At 40.3% G+C, this 16,957-nt stretch overlaps 1 protein-coding gene across 5 annotated transcripts in view; it reads left to right on the top strand.

The window, feature by feature from the left end:
• The window catches only part of LOC309715786 (protein turtle homolog B-like), a 148,266-nt gene that overhangs the window by 119,823 nt on the left and 11,486 nt on the right, over positions 1-16,957 (top strand). For 2 of the 5 annotated variants that reach the window (XM_082549183.1, XM_082549182.1), the window contains exons 18-19: positions 860-919; positions 6,212-7,849. In XM_082549183.1, the coding sequence (XP_082405309.1) occupies positions 860-919; positions 6,212-7,849 (1,698 nt within the window). Of the gene's footprint in view, positions 1-859; positions 920-6,211; positions 7,850-8,899; positions 8,946-16,957 lie in introns of all 5 variants that reach the window. The other 3 variants (XM_082549185.1, XM_082549184.1, XM_082549186.1) reach the window with 2 other exon arrangements.

Raw genomic sequence — 16,957 nt, 5'->3', positions numbered from 1 at the left:
AAAAGCCAGACTTTAATTGCAGTTTTTCTAAGCTTATTTCCCCAAATACATTTATATACTAGGATCATAGATTTTCCCTTTAACACCATGAGGAGGTCTGTAGGGGAGTTTCTAAAATCTAAATACTATACGTTTTTTGTTTGGCATACATTTTCTTTCATTAAAAAGTGAAAGGCATTTCTATGATGTTTTGGGAGTATGTTTGATTCACTGGCTGGAATGTTTGTCAAGGAATTTTTCAGATTACTTAAGTAACCGCTGACACAGCTGTCATGCTAGTTAATAAAGTCTGATTTTTCCCTGCTCTTGTAAATGGGAGAAATCTGCACCAGATTTGAAGTGAACATCCTGAGTGTAATACAACTGTATTAAAATATCCCAAAAGTATTGTAGAGGACCATGGTCGAATGCATGCTTGCTATACACATGTGGATGCTTGCAAATTACCATACAATAACATGTATAGCCTAATATTTCACCATTTCAAGGCAATAAGATGGTGCAGTGTGGAAAGGTCTCGTTTAATGAAATGTTTTTTGGTTTTTTTTGCTTTGTCCTTTTGTGCTTTTTCAGCCTCTTGTGTCTGAAGTGGGAAATGTGAGGAAATGAAACTATGGCAGGAAACCCTCTTTTTGCTCTCGCATAGTTTTTCTTATCTTTACGCTTTTTCTGTGAAATTTTACGTTGAGTTATTCTCCAACTCATTAATGCTTCTCATCCCTAAGCTGCTGAACAGGAACGAGCTTTTTCTTTCATTTTTTTCTGTTCCTTTTTGGTTGCCCTCTCTCTCATTGCCAGGCTTCCTGTTTACTTCCATATGCTCCTCACTTCTTACTGTCTGATCTCCCCACCTCTGCAGGAGTCCACTTAGCCTCATTCCCAGCATTGAGCCCTACTGGGAGGGGCTGGACGCAAGCAGGTACAGGTCCCAGTGTTATGGTCCTCAGTGAGTGTGCAAACCATTGTCCCTTTGTTCTTGCACACTATATACCCTCCTTCACGTTGGTTCAGCACCTCAGACTCTTGACCCGTCTGCATGCTTCTGGACAACTACAATCAGGCAACAACAATACTGGTCGTAGTCTTTCGTTCATGAGCGGTAAAGGAGCTTCATTTGAATCTCTGGGGGAAAATGAGAATATATTATTCAGGATAGAAGAAGTAGATAATGGGACTCTTTTTCATGTGTCACAGTGAATGAATCACAATTATCTTTCATTATATTGCTCTATATTACTGCTATACTCATATTACTGTCCTTTATTTTTTTAGATTTATTGCAGTTACTGAGGGAGTTTGTAGTTTTTTGGAGAGAACAGCTAACCTTTTCCTTCTGCCTCCAGTCTTCTTGCTAAGTTAGGCTCACTCCTTGGCCAGAGTATACTTGCAGAGTAATTGCAATCTTCTTATTTAATGAAGGCCAGCGCTTAGACCCTGTTATAGAAGTACAATACATACATGTAATGACCACTCATTATTAAAATGGTGATTCATTCAGTGAAAAATTTAGTCCAAGGCAACTGATCTTTTAAAATTCTTTATATTGGGAACTTGATATTCCTGATGTTTTAAATGTAAGACATATACAGTCTCGATCAAAAGTTTAAGACCAATTGAAAAATGGCAAAAAATCATATTTTGCATGTCTGGCTCTTAACAAGTTTCCAAGTAGAGCTTCAGCATGCAACAAGAAGAAATGGGATTGAGACGAAACATTTTTTGAGCATGTAATCTATAGAAAACTACGCTTAAACTGAAACAGGTTGTTTTGCAGCTGATCACCTCCAAAAGAACCCCCGTAATCCCCCCAAAACAGAAATCAAAGTTCCAAGCATGAACCCAGTAATGAGTAGCTCCACCGTTATTGTTGATCACTTCAAAAATGTGTTGCAGCATGCTTGATGCAAGTGAGTGGGAACATTTCTCCAAGTGGTGAAGACAGCCACACGAAGGGTATCTACTGTCTTCCACTGAAGGAAAAAGCACCCCAGACCATTGTAGTGCCCCCTCCACTGTGGCGCGTAGAAAACATCTCAGGTGACATCTGGTTGTCATGCCAGTAACAATGGAAACCATCAGGACCATCAAGGTTAAATTTGTTCTCATCAGAGAATAAAACTTTCTTCCACCTTTCAGTGTCTCGTGTTTGGTGCTCTCTTGCAAAGTCCAAGCAGTCAGTTCTGTGGTGTTCAAGTATAACGCTACAGAACTTTGGAGCCTTTGAAGACGTTTTTTTGTTTTTGAACCCCTTCAGTCTCAGACGCAGTCTGATGGTTATGGGGCTGCAGTCGGCACCAGTAACTGCCTTAATTTGGGTTGAGGATCGTCCAGAGTCTTGATGAACAGCCAGCTGGATCCTCCTGGTCAGTGTTGGTGAATTTCTTTTGTGTCTTCCACTTGACCCTCAGGATCATTTAAGAAATTCCAAATGATTGTCTTACTGCGTCCCACCTCAGCAGCGATGGCGTGCTGTGAGAGACCCTGCTTATGCAGTTTAACAACCCGACCATATTCAGTTTTTTTGCCTTTGCCATCAGAATGTCATGACAGTGTGACTACCTGACAGAAAATGACAATGAATCCAGATTTTTGCACAGATTTGGCCTTTTAAAGGCATGTGGTCCTAAACTTTTGATCTGCTGGAGAACAGCCTGTTTCAGTTTAAGAGTTGTTTTCAATAAATTGCCTGCTCAAAAAACTGTTTTGTCTCACTCCCATTTCTCCTTGTTGCATGTTGAAGCTCCACTTGGAACCTTTTTTTCAAGTGGTCTTAAACTTCTGATCGGGACTCTATGTTGCTCAGTTATGTGAATTGTATGTCCAAGTCTTGTAGGCCTTCTTTAATGACAAAATAAACCATTTTTGAAAAATTAAGTGCAGTGGCTGGTAATAAGGAGGTACACCTCTGCTGAAGTGTTTCAGGAAAATAAGATGCACTAAGCATTGTCCTGGGGCAACAACAGCTTCTTGCAACCTTCAGAAAATCTCAGTCTAGATGTGGATGAACTATTTTAAATGTTTGTTTTCAAACTCACTGCAAGTAAAACAGAAATTAGCCCTGGCTCTATCCAAACCACTTTATATGTTAAAATAGACAGACACAGACTTTTGGAAACTTTGACACAGGCACCCATGTTTTCTTCTTGATTGTGTCTTTTAGTAACTCGTTTGATTTCCTTAACTTGTCCTGCCATTGACTCTTCTAAGAAGTAACCTTCTGCTTAACACCAGCTCATGGCTTTCTACAATTTGCAAATGGTCATGTAATTTCACTCACTTTTTTTGCCTTGTGACTGTGGACGGGCTATATTTCTAAAGCTCTGTTAAACTAATGTGAAAATGTATTGATGAAGACAGGTCTCATCGCCTGCATATCCATAAGCTGTGGAGTTGTGAAGCTGTGGATAATGATCTATTTAGGAGATTCATCCATTACTTCTAACTGCTGAGTTTCCAGAAGCCTAAACAAACCAGTTTGTACTATAAGGATAAATATGTCAGTAACTAATATGTTCAATTCGATTTAATTCAGTTCAGTTTAATTTACAATATATAGTGCCAAATTAAACAACAGTTGCCTCAAGATGCTTTATATTGTAAAGTAAAGACCCGACAATAATACAAAGAAAACAGAGAAACCCCCAACAATCATATGATGCTCTTTGAGCAAGCACTTTGGCAACAGTAGGAAGGAAAATCTTTTAACAGGAAGAAACCTCCGGCAGAAACAAGCTCGGAGAGGCAGCCACGACTGGTTGGGGTGAAGGGAGAAAGATGAGTTAAAGATGGGAGAGAGCCAGAGCCTGAAAGCTTAAGGCTCTACTTCATATTCTACTTTCAAATACGCTAGGAACAACAACTAAGGCTGTACTCTGAGAATGAAGTGCTCTAATGGGTTGAAACAATACTAAAAGGTCATTAAGATGCGCCTGATTATTCAAAACCTTGTATATAATGAGAAGGATTTAAATTCAATTCTGGATTTAGCAGGAAGCCAATATAGGATAAGTATGCTGTCTCTTTCTAGTCCCTAATAAGTATCTTCTCTCTTGCAAGAGAGGCAGGGAGCTTATATTCAAACCACAGTGTATACAAACCTGCCATAATCATATAAGGAACTGCAGCAGCATTACACCTATGTAGGTCTGATAACAGATTTATGAATGTTATCAGCAATATTTGTTACCATAACAACAACTAACTTCTACTAAATTTTATATAGTTTTCAACAAATATTGCTTGCAAGAAATAATACCTAACAAAGATCCTGGTTCATCAGAGACACCATCTTTCACATAGTTTAGAAATACAATGTTGTTGTCTACACAAATTTCTGATTAGGTGTTATTGTAATGATAAACAAATTGTTGTTACATTTAATGAGAAGTCCTCATGACTTCAAATAGCAGATGGTATTTTTCAGTGAAGGTAGCTACTGAAACCTGGTACCTTTAACATGTATTGCATGTGACATTGCCTACTATACTGTTTATTTAGGTTATAACAAACAGATCTGCTATAAATGACTTTTATCACTAAATAAAGGGATTGTGGTTTCAAAGAAATTGTGGTTTCATTTCCTTTTTCCTATAGCGCTCTAGTACTAATTTCTAACAAGAATTTGGCTAGAAAGACTTTGATAACATCAAAGTGTCTTGTTATATACAAGCACAAGTTATATACTGTAACTCGTAATCTTTTAAAAATTTTGAATTTGGTCAAGACCTCTCAGATATCATATAGAAGGATAGATACCAAAATTGTTCAAACACTTGCAAAATTGGCACAAAATAGTATGTATCCCAACTAGTGGGATACCCTTCACTGGGTATGGTGATTGAATTATCCTTTCAGTTAGTTTTGACAAATGTGGCTAATCATTCACTCCACGCTCTGATATTCTTAATTTTCTATATATGTCATCAATCAAAGTCTCTCCTTTCTCATAAATCAGTCATAGCTCTACCATACTAGAGCTTTAACAGTGTTGGTCAGTACAGCCACTTCATACTTGTTACTACAGTGTTGCTCAAAATTTATTACTAACCGATAACCATTGGGTTTTACAAACAGCTCTCTGTTTCTAATATCAGGTGAAATTATTTATTTATTATTTATTTATTTAGTTTTGGGGTATCATGTTTCTTTGGTTTTTTTGTGCTCCTGACAGTGCTTTGTAATGGGAAAATGTGACGTCATACTGCAATGGAATTCAACTTTTGAATGAATGAAATTTTCATTGGTAGTAAAATTGTACCGTACACGTACTGGTTTGCCTTTAACTTTAGGAAATGATAATGATGAAGTAGAGCTAAAGTATCAGGTGTAAAGTGGGGGATGATATAGAGGGAATGAAAGAAGGTAAAATGCAGTAATATGGCATATGATATAAGCATTCTGCAACTAAGGCATCCCATTATAAGATTAAATGTTAAACCGCTTTTAAAACCAATAACATAAACAGTTATAAATCTAACAAATTACAGATAACTACTAGTAGTTCTTGGGTCCGGTACACAGTCTTTTACTGCAATGGTTAAAACTGGTCTATGCACATGCCTTCAGGGAAGACATATTGAGTGTTCGTGTGGGTACCAATAAACCAGTTTGTTGTTGTCAGAATTATGCATGAATTTAATGATTTTGTGTATTGTACAGTTTAGTTGATATCCCCTTCTTGTGTGCACTTTAATTACTGCTTTGGAAACAAACATTTGTCTTATGTCATCAAACCTCTACATCTACACTCCATTCACTTTTACTTTTGAAAAAAAAGTCACGATGTGTCCAGTATTGTCAAGATGTTTTTTCACTTACCAAATTCATATGAAACTTGATGGAGAAGTGGAACGCTGACAAAGGAAGAAACTGTTACATTTTGGTTTGACTTACTTTAAAATTGTGGGATAAAGCTTTAGTCTCGTCGGAGGAGTGCCTTCTCTGAGTTTGAAAGTTTGCGTATTTGTTGTTCTAGTTTAACTGCCTAAAAATAAACAGGAAATGTATCTTGCTGAATTTCTGTTTGCTAATGATTCATGATCACTGCTTTGACTTAGAACTTGGAATCCTGTAAATGGGGTCTAGTTTTTCTTTCTTTAATCCATGTTTTGTTCTGGTGTAGTTGGATTCATCTCCAGCACCATCAGTAAACTGTTATTTTGTAAAGAAGTACCATTTTAAATGATCACTTCATCTGTATTGTTTTCCACAGGTCATCTTCAGGAAAGGTGAGCCCAGAGAGCATTCGTTCAAAGGCATCTCCATCAGAATCATCTGAAGATAGTCATGACCAGCGTGGAAAAAAACCACCCCCAAGTCCAGGGAAGAAGGAGGAATTATCTCTATACAAAAAGACCAAAAGAGCAATAACAAGCAAGAAATACAGCATCCCCAAGCATGAAGCTGAAGCAACAACACCCATTGAACTCATCAGTCGAGGCCCAGATGGACGTTTTGTTATAGATCCTACAGACAGAGAAATGTCTGTCAAACCCCGGCGAATTGAGGGCTTCCCGTTTGTGGAAGAATCAGACCTATATCCTGAATTCCGACAGTCAGATGAAGAGAATGATGACGCTAGGGCTCTTCCACCAGTTATGCCCCCCTTGCGGCCTCACCAGATCTCCCCTATCTCCAGTCAGGAATCCTACCTGCAACCTCCAGCCTACAGCTCTCATTTCCACAGGCCCTTCGAAGGTATGACCATCATGGAGAGCAGTCGGCTCCAGGCCACTGGGCAGATCCGAGGCTCTCTCCACCACAGGGCTTTTTATGGCTATCTAGGTCCTCCTGGAGATCATGATCCTCCACCTCCTTTTTACATGCCAGATACCAGCCCACTTAGCTCTGTCATGTCCTCCCCTCCATACCTTGCTGAGGGTCCTTTTGGCCACGCTATGATTCCTGAAGAAATGGGAGAAAGTGATTTTCCGCAATATGCTGTCTCTGGTTTTCCACTTCCACTGACCCTCACCTCTTCCATTCGTTCTCCAGAGATTTGGCAGGGATTGGATTTTACCTTTGCAAGTTTGGAGGGACCCCAGTTCATTTTTCCACCACATCAACCTTTGCATCTCCGCCACGATTCTCCCTATCCCCCTCCACCTCATGTTCTTCCCCTTAGTGCTATCCAGACCTCCTCTCTTCCAATGCCCACTTATCCAGCTGTCCTGCCACTGGAGGCCCCAAAGAGCCACTCAAGCAAGTCTCCCAGCAAGGCCAGGCCTCATGGCTCCCCAGCCAAGCATTTAGCTATGCAAGAGGCACATTTAGGGCAGCTAAGACACACAAGCCATGGAATGGGTGTGCCGGTTTTGCCTTACACCGATCCAATGGCCCATATTGTTCCTAGCACATTCAGTAGCTTGGACACACGATGGTTTGAAACCACTCCTCATTTCAGTCCCAGACATGCTCGTAGGATGGATCCTGGCATGCATCAGGTGGTTCTTCAGCCCTCTCGCCTCTCACCCCTCACCCAAAGCCCCCTTAGCTCTCATGAGGGCTCCCCAGAGATAGTAGTTCGTCCCAGGCCACGTCCCGGCATTGTCCAACCTACTATACCTTCAGAGATGTCTGAGATTACCCTCCTCCCTCCTTCCACAGCCAGCTTCTCAAGAAGATCTTCTCCCTCCTCCTCACCTGCTCAAGCCCAGGGTAGCAGGAGAACAAGCCCCAGCTACCATTCCCACATGGCCTTTGCCACCTCTGCAACCAGCTACCCAGCTTCCCAGTCTCCATCACCCCCCATGGAAAGCAGCAACATATTTGGGCAGATGCCATCTCAAAGGAGGACTGAGGAGGAGATCCTTCCATCGGAGCCTTCTCCACCCCAGTTGTCAGCTTCAGGGTAGGTCCATAAGGATTACAGAGCGGGATACCATTTGAGTCATCTGCCCCAACCCATAATGCTTTGGTGTGTGAAGTTGCTCTGATATTTTTGTTTCTGAAGTGCTATGTACTAATCATTATTTCCTAAAGTCATCTCTGTGGCAAATTAATTTTATAGTTTAGCTTATGCTTTTTTCATTTGACTTAATGAAAATGAAAGTTGTAAGGTGGAAGGAAACCATTTTGTTCGGATTTTTTTTTTTGATTTCCTTTTTTTAAGTTTAGCTTCAATTTGGTCAGTGCTGCTTTTCATGTCAGGCATAAACTTACTCACCCACTGAATCTCTGAAGCACTGTTTCAAAATATTCACCTGGAAATGTACATCGTAAATTTTCATGTGAAAATGCTAAAAGTAAGTAAGTAAATGGTGAATTGACAAGAAAATGCATTTGCTTCACAGATTGCATTTCAGACCTTTAAGGGCTACAATCCATCTGGTTAAAAAAAAATTAAAAACCATGGCCAGTCAAATGCTTTTTTTGGGGGGGGGGGCAGGCCCCTGAAAGCCTGGTAATATGCAGACATCACCACGGGATCCCTGTTTTTCCATCTGTATTATGTTACCCTGCTTTCACCTAACAGGAGGACTCTCATAATATCCACCAAGTCAGTTCCCCAGAGAAAACACCCATTGTTATGTCCAGCTCCAAGCCTTGAAGATGCCTTTATCATGCAGAGGGATGAGTTCATCGTGGCAGGCCCTGCGGCCCATCCTCAGCCTTAGTAACTTGATTGCATGACCAATTCTCCCTTGCTGTCCAATCTTTCAGATTTTTTTTCCTACTCTACTTTCCTCCCCGATTCTATAACCCACGCCTCCCCAACTCCCTTAAACGCCTTCAGGTCATCCAGGTCTGACTACCAAGGGAAGGTTGTTGGGCAAAGTGTGTCACAGGGCCTGTCCGCTTCTCATGTACTGCAATGTCTCCATCATTATCAAGTAGGGGCAGTGTGGTGGTTCTTGATGGCTCCTGGAGTCTTACCTGCTTTGTTTTTGATTGATCTCAGCTATCTGGGCAGCGTTGTTGTGACCAGGTCCTCTACACCGCAATAGGTAAGGGTTGGATCCATGTCTGAAAGGGGGGGGTTAGCAGGTGGGACTTTTTTGATCACCTCGTCCTTTAAAGGGGAATACAAGCCTTTGAGTCTTTGAGTTGTTCCTTACTTCAGTCAACACATGTAGCTGATTTCAGTTCTTTCTTTTTTTCCCTTTATGTCAAAGTGGCTATGCATTTTAAGTTCTGCAGTCTTAAGTACATTATGCATTCTGACTGATATGCATATGCCATCTGTAAGATAATAGATCAGGTCAGAAATGTCTCACCAACATGTTTTCATGCTTGAGTTGTTTGCTAACTGACCACAATCACAAAAACGTTAACCCTGTTAATCTGTTAAGGATACCAAATCACAGATGGATATATCCTTAGTGTATATATCTCATGAAAACATTTAAAAGTTTTTATTTACGTCACTACATATAACCTTAACCAAATTACTTCAGCAAAGATCAGCTGGCACTTATACAATGCTTGATGGTCCAAGTACATTTCACTTATCCTTTCTGTTTTTTTGACACACACACCTACACACACACACACACACACACACACACACACACACACACACACACACACACACACACACACACACACACACACACACACATACTTTTGAAAAGCACACTCCAGCAGTAGTAATAGTTAATGTTTTTAGGCCTTTTGTACCTGAGTTGAGACAGGTCTTGCAGCCCGGGACACAGTACCATGTCGTATGCTCGAGTCCAGCTGAACTGCACGCAGCTCATGTTTTTCGGGCATGGTATGCAAAAGTCACATGAGTAAAATACACTGAACTAAGTGCATTAAAGGGGTTAAGTTCGCTTGGCTAAGTAATGGGTCAGCATCTATGAGTATGCCTTTAACCCTCATTAATGGTCACCATATTGGTTGTTGTGTGTGCAACAACTCTGATGTTTTCATAGCCCTATAGCCATTTATTTTGACATGATGCAGTCTTCCCCTGAACAATAGGTCAGCACCTCAAGAAACCCTCTACACCAGTAGTAGTATAATACTAGAAAAAGTCAAGAATCAAGCAAAGCGAAGAATTTTATTCAAAAAGTTCTCCAGAACATCTGTTCCATCTATTACAGCTTCTCCCTCTCTGTAATGTGGGAATCTTGTTCTGTTGTATCACTGAAATATACCGCTAAAGACTAAACCACTTGTCCACTTGTGTGGGGACTGCTCTTCCTCATGCCGCTGAACTCTTATTCAAGATAATTTATCTGGATTTCAGAAGTGGGGCCAAACGTCCATACATGTCCCTTCCGGTTCTCTACAAGCTGTTTGTTCTCGTTTTTGCGCCCCACCCTCACCCCCTCCCTTTTACAATGATTTAACTACTCATTAGTACATGGGGATCTGCCTGGCCCGGGAGCTGCTGCCAGTTCTCTCTGAGGCCTTCCCAAGCCACAGCCCCAATTCATGATCACATCATCTGCCATTATCTACTAGAAATGCTGTCAAACTTATGAGGATGTGGTCCCAGCCAGTGAATCAAGCTTTGTTATTAGAAATACATTTATGGGTAGCTTTTGGTAAAGATTGAACTGGGCTACAGTGGTCCCTTATTTATCGCAGGAGTTACGTTCTAAAAATAACCCGCGATAGGTGAAATCTGCGAAGTAGCCAACTTTATTTTTTAAAGTTATTATAGATGTTTTAAGGCTGTAAAACCCCTCACTACACACTTTGTACACTTTTCTCTCTTGTTTAAACACCCTCAAAGTTCAAACCTTCGTAGAAAAATAATTCCAGTATTATAGAATGAAACCAAAGATCAAACCCTGTTTTCAGGTCCAGAACATGGGAATAGAGCAGCTGCCAGAGAATTCAACATGAATTCAATGAATCAATGGTACAGAAGTAGAGGAAGCAAGAAGAATGAGTTGTTTGACTTATCTGACTGTTTTGTTTTGTTTAATGCGCCTCAACGGGCGATCGTGGCTCAAGAGTTGGGAGTTCGCCTTGTAATCGGAAGGTTGCCGGTTCGACCCCAGCTTGGACAGTCTCGGTCGTTGTGTCCTTGGGCAAGACACTTCACCCGTTGCCTACTGGTGGTGGTCAGAGGGCCCGGTGGCACCAGTGTCCGGCAGCCTCGCCTCTGTCAGTGTGCCCCAGGGTGGCCGTGGCTACAATGTAGCTTGCCATCACCAGTGTGTGAATGGGTGGATGACTGGTTGTGTAAAGCGCTTTGGGGTCCTTAGGGATTAGTAAAGCGCTATACAAATACAGGCCATTTACCATAATTCGGTGTGCTTTATGGTCCAAAAAATACGGTAACTTCTACCTTTCTTTAGCATGTCCAGAAGTCCAACTTTTTGTGCAATGGTTAGCATCGTCCTCTGCCTTTTACGTGCTACTGCAGGTGCCTTTGACGGTGCAAAACGTTTCGTCGACATTGTTGTGTTTGTTGGGGAGAAAACGTACAAACATACAGTACAGCACTTCAGAGTCACACTGCTAGCAATCGAAGATTTATGTAAATTTGACAAGTTAAACACATTACACAAGGAGATAGGAGACACGGCACGGAGGAGATTGATTGACACTGGTCTACAACTGATCAGGACATGGAACACAATGCGCTGTAAAAAAAAAAAAAAAAAAAAAAGCATGCAAAATTGCACACACACACAAAACAAATCCACGAAACAGCGAGGCCGCAAAAAGTGAACCGCGTTATAGCGAGGGACCACTGTATACTCAAACTGAACACTTAGAATGTTCAAAACACAACATTTAGTTTATAATAAATCACAATGTCTGCAATACTGAAGAAGAAAGATATCCAGACATACAAAGATCAGTAACTTCCATACATGTGTGTAGTTATTCAATGTCATGTGGTCATTCCAAGTGGACTTTTGTATTGGGATACCACACATTATTGTGTATGACAATGTAATCTCCTATCATATCACTTAGTGATTCCAACTAGTACATATTCTTGTCAAAAGACTTAAAAATTCAGTGATTGCTTTTGCTGAAACAAAACTAATTTTTCTATACTGGTCTTTGTGGCAGATGAGTACAAACGTGTTACGAAACTGTTCAGTTGCATGTACAGCAAGTAGTTCAGAGGTTGGCCAGGATCCATGAATTATCCATAGCCATTCACCACAGCCACAGTCATTTGAATGACTTTTTTATTAGCTGGTAGAGGAACCCAAACAGTGTGTTGATTCAATTTAGATTAAAATAGTATCAACAATGTAAAATTCCATTGGTACATAATATTGATGAATTCCCACAGCTAAGAATTCAATTTTCAGATCACAGAAACACCTCCCTCCTGCAACATGACAAGTGCAGGCCTAACTAATGCAGTCCCTCCACATTTCTTCTTACTACTCAGATAGATGTTGCTGTCCTGCCAACAGACCTGAAGGCAGGCAAGGGGATCTGGCAAGGTTTGACTAAACGTAACTTCATTAAGTGCTTCAGACTACTCTCAGTGTGCTTCGTTTGAGTCTTAAGCAGTTAACCAAGCTTGTTTATATTATTTTCCAAATACCTCACATTCCTGGTTATTTTCTGAATTGTTATAGTTTCCTTGCTCCGGGTAGTAGAACCGTCAGCAGGATTGCCTTGCAAAGATTCTGCCTTGCAAAGATCATATGCCAAAAAAAAACAAAACATATAAAACAAAAAGGAGCTTTTTCACCTTCATATAAATCACAGTGAGCAAGAATAATACATTTATCAGCAAGTTTAAAACAAAACAAAGCAAGAGCTGCAGCAGCAGGAAGAAATCTGAATCCATACTCAATCCATGATCCAGTAGTTCATGTAGTTAGCACTCATCAGCAAATAATGGCGATATCAGAATTCATTTCAAGATGTCCAGAACAAGACCTGCTTATTTTGCTTTACTCACCTTACGGTGCCCGATCCAATTATTTTTGTGCATTTTGGTATGCCTACCAGCTACCGCCAGCTGGCGTACGAAATTGTTACTCATTTTTCACTATGTCAAGAAGACAAAGCAGAGCACACTGCTAACTGCTTGGCTTTTGGGATGGATGGATTAACCATAGTTTATGTTCAGCTGTCTCTTGTGAGCTGGTTGTTTTTGTCAAATTTCTTATGTATCAGTATTGCTCAGAGTGTAGCTGTACTCTGCCTTTTTGGCCAGTTCCCAAGTTTGTCTCACCACAAGACTGAAAAAAAAGAAAAGAAATGTCAGGACCCAAAATGATCTTTTCTCAACTTACTAGCTGAAGAAGGTTGCCTATTCAGCTGGAGTCCGGATTATCAACTAGCAACCACCTGTCAGCTTCAAAGTGATGCCTGGAAAGCAAATCACTTCCTGTGTAGACTTAGTTAACAGGAATAATTTAGTTACTTAAAGTATTCCCTGTGACAAGAAAATCTGAATACCAAGGCAGTAAGGGAATTCTACTTGATAAGATGCCTTAAAACATTAAAGGTGAAATTAAGTCCAGTTTAAAGCAATCTAATTAACCCTCAAGTCACAAAGCTATTTTAGCATCTAAATATACGAAGTAAGGACATGACCCTGACATATTGGAAACAGGACTTTTTAAAAAGTGATTTCCATTTTTTATACGTATGCTCGTTTCTTTATCTTACTGTATATTTTTTATTGTTTCTTTGCAAAAGGAGTTAAAAACAAAAATTACACCTGCACAGTTTATTTAGCATCCTCCTCTGACACTTCCCTGCAAAACAAATTGTCTTTGCTTCAATAAAAATAGAAAATAATACATTTAACATGTTATGTTTGAGGGACTGATCTATACCTAGATGGTAGTATCATTTTAACACCAAAATGTTGAACTCAGTCTATAATGCTTTGATCAACAACAATCTACAGTCCGGTAGAGCCACATTTGGGGCGTTCTTTCATATTTGATCAATTCCATTGATAGGTGCTTCATTAATTAAAAACAATCTTGTATGTAGATGTGTAATGTAGAAAATATTTTGTAAAGAAAGACTTGAAAATGTTTGGATTGCTGACATATCTGAAAGAAATTACTTATCTAATTATGGAAAGATAACAGATAATATAAAATAAAGTAATAGCAGTGAGGTTCTGTGCAAGGTGACACTGCTTTGTCTTTCAAACACAATTTGCAATACAACCTGTGCTCTGGGCACACATTGCAGATGCATCGCAGAAATATCCTGATCACCTCCTTAAGGGCCCACCTCTATGGGAAGGATTCATGTACACAATAGTGTATCAAAATAGTCTGAAATTTGATAATCTTCATGTTCTGATGTTGACAATCATTCATTTGAGCCAGTTTATCAATTTGGCATTAGCCAAATTATCTCCGTCAAAGCTTTTGCAATTGTTTTTGCAGAAAATCTTGCTCCAAGTATGTCTGTCATGGTTAAAAAAAAAGAACAACATCAGACTGGAGAGAAATGTAGTTAGATGGTAACACAGAGAGGGAAGAAAGTCAAAAAAGTAAAGCTGAGGGTAATGAACTACCAGAAGGCGGCATTGCAGACATCAAGGATAGCTACAAGTACCTTGGATCCTGAATGGGAACCATGAAGAGGCCACTTGGAAAGCCCCAAATACCTTCAGAGAGTAAGGCAAGTCCTGAGCAGTCTGCTGAATGGGAAGAACAAGTCCTGGCAGTCAACACGTAAGCCTTACCAGTTATCCTGCTGGGATAATAAGCCGGCAAAAGAGGAAGAGAGAACCCACTGACATCAAGACAAGAAAGTTCTTTACGATGCATAAAGGGTTTCACCCCAAGTCCAGCACCCTGAGACAATATGCTAAGCAAAAGGAAGGAGCCTGAGGACTAGTGACTGTCCAAACCACTATCCAGGATGAAGCAACAAACATTGATAAGTACATCAGGAAGATAGCCACAGCCAGTCATGTGCTTAGTGAATATCTCCGGCAGCATAAACTGAAGAATTAAGAGCAGGAAGATGGGCAGCATAATGGAAGGACAGACTCCTGCATGGTATGTTCCACAGGCAGCTAGAAGACGTGACTGACATGATTAAGATTAAATAATGTACCATGTTCTGATTCAGGGATTTCTGAAAAAATTCAAACGTACAGCTCTGCTATCACTTCCGACATAAATGAAGACAGAAAACTAAACAGCAGTGACGTTTGTAGGGTTACTGAAGTTGGACTAGCTGGTATATAATGATGTACTATGTGATCGCTAGCGACACAGCTATGTTAGCATAACATAAACACAGTGAAGCTGGAGGATGAACGCTAACTTTTTTCCACTCGATAAAAGTTAACGTGAGGGTTCCTGATGGTTAGGGAGAAATGCAATCGCATGGCAGGATGCTATAAATGGACCAAACTTCAGTCAGGAGAACTACTGAGATAATCCATCCACAATACGAGGTTAGTCATTAATTTACTGCTGCATGGGCTGGGCTGTAGTTACATCGTAAGGTTTTAAAAATTAAGCATTAAAATGAATAGTGGTAATAAAAACCAAGAGAGGCCAACAGTGATCTTTTTAGGGGCTTGTTCACATTAAATAGAACAAGATACAAAGCATGAAAACATGTTAAAACCACAACAGCCTTAATAAACGCAGAGCAGTTTAGGGTTCATACATTATACGGTTGCAGTACAGTTGTTATTATTGTCACTAGTCACATCCTGTTTATGACAGTTAAAATAAATAACATTCATATAAGAAATAAAATTGTCTCTGGTAAACTGTATATGGTGTTAAATAGGCCTGCTACTGTACTTTAATGTCGGTCATAAGGGCGGTGCTTTAAGAGCCATGTATTTTATGAGGTGGTAGTCATTGTGAAAAGTTTGAGAACCACTGAGCTAGATGAAGCTGGACTGAAAGACAGCGCAGTGGAACTAATCATGGCCACACAGGAACAAGCTCTAAGTACAAGATCGATAGAGGCTGAGGTCTAACCAAGTGTCTGTGTACAGGAACAGCTGTGCGGAGTACGGCATGGAAGTCCCGAAATTGGGACACACACCCCTGGGTGGTTGAGAATGACAGAGCGAAGATCCTGTGGGACTTCCAGATGCAGAAAAACTGCTCACGATCAACCAACCAGACAGAGAAGTGGTGGACAATCAGAGGAAGAAGGCAGCAGTAATAGATGTAGCTATACCAACTGACAGCAAAAAAGAAGACTGGACGTTTGAGAAAAACCAAGGGCTGAGAAAAGTGCTAAAGAAGGAGGGTGTGGAGGATGAAGGCAACAGTTGCCCCCGTAGTAACTGAGGGACCTGGGGCAGTGACCCCCACACTGGCCAGGTGATTCCAGCAGATCCCAGAAACAACACCTGAGGTCTCTGTCAAGAAGAGTACAGTCCTAGGAACAGCAAAGATACTGCACAGGAACCTGCAAGCTCCCAGGCATAAAGATATGTGTGTGTGTGTGTGTGTGTGTGTGTGTGTGTGTGTGTGTGTGTGTGTGTGTGTGTGTGTGTGTGTGTGTGTGTGTACATACATACCTGGGGTCATAAATGATGTCACAGAACTTTTACCCCACCAATATGCAAACTGGTGTGAAACACTATTAAAAGCTTTAACAGAAGTAGATTCATGGTAGGAAGTGTTTTGTATAATTGAAAATATAACAGACATACTTGTTACTAGTAATATGATCCCACTGCATCAGCCCAAGTTTAAGTCTAGTTAATATAAAATGAGCTAGTTCAAAATAAGCTAAGACGGACTATTTTGTTTAGCCATTTGTATTAAAATTTGATCTTCAGTTTAAATATATCTGTTATACTTGGTTGAATCATTCCATTTTTACAGGCTGGTCTTCTTCTGCCTAAAGTTGTGTATGAATTTAGAGGGTTAGCTTTTGTCCAGTGGCATGCAAAAATAATTGTTACTTTAAAAAAACCATACAGGTTGATTTTGGTGTTTTGTCTCTTTGGCACTGAGTGACTCGATAAAAACAGTGACTGCGTGGACCTTTTCTTTCCTCCGCATAGACACTGTCTGTTCTCAGATCACTTTGTAAACATGCTTTTAGCATTCTCCTCAAGCGT

The sequence above is a fragment of the Aulonocara stuartgranti genome (assembly GCF_965226115.1).
Source record: "Aulonocara stuartgranti genome assembly, chromosome: 10".
In the NCBI taxonomy this organism is placed as follows: Eukaryota; Metazoa; Chordata; class Actinopteri; order Cichliformes; family Cichlidae; genus Aulonocara; species Aulonocara stuartgranti.
The sequence above is the reverse complement of the archived record's forward strand: the minus strand, read 5'-3'. Positions and strand labels throughout refer to the sequence as shown.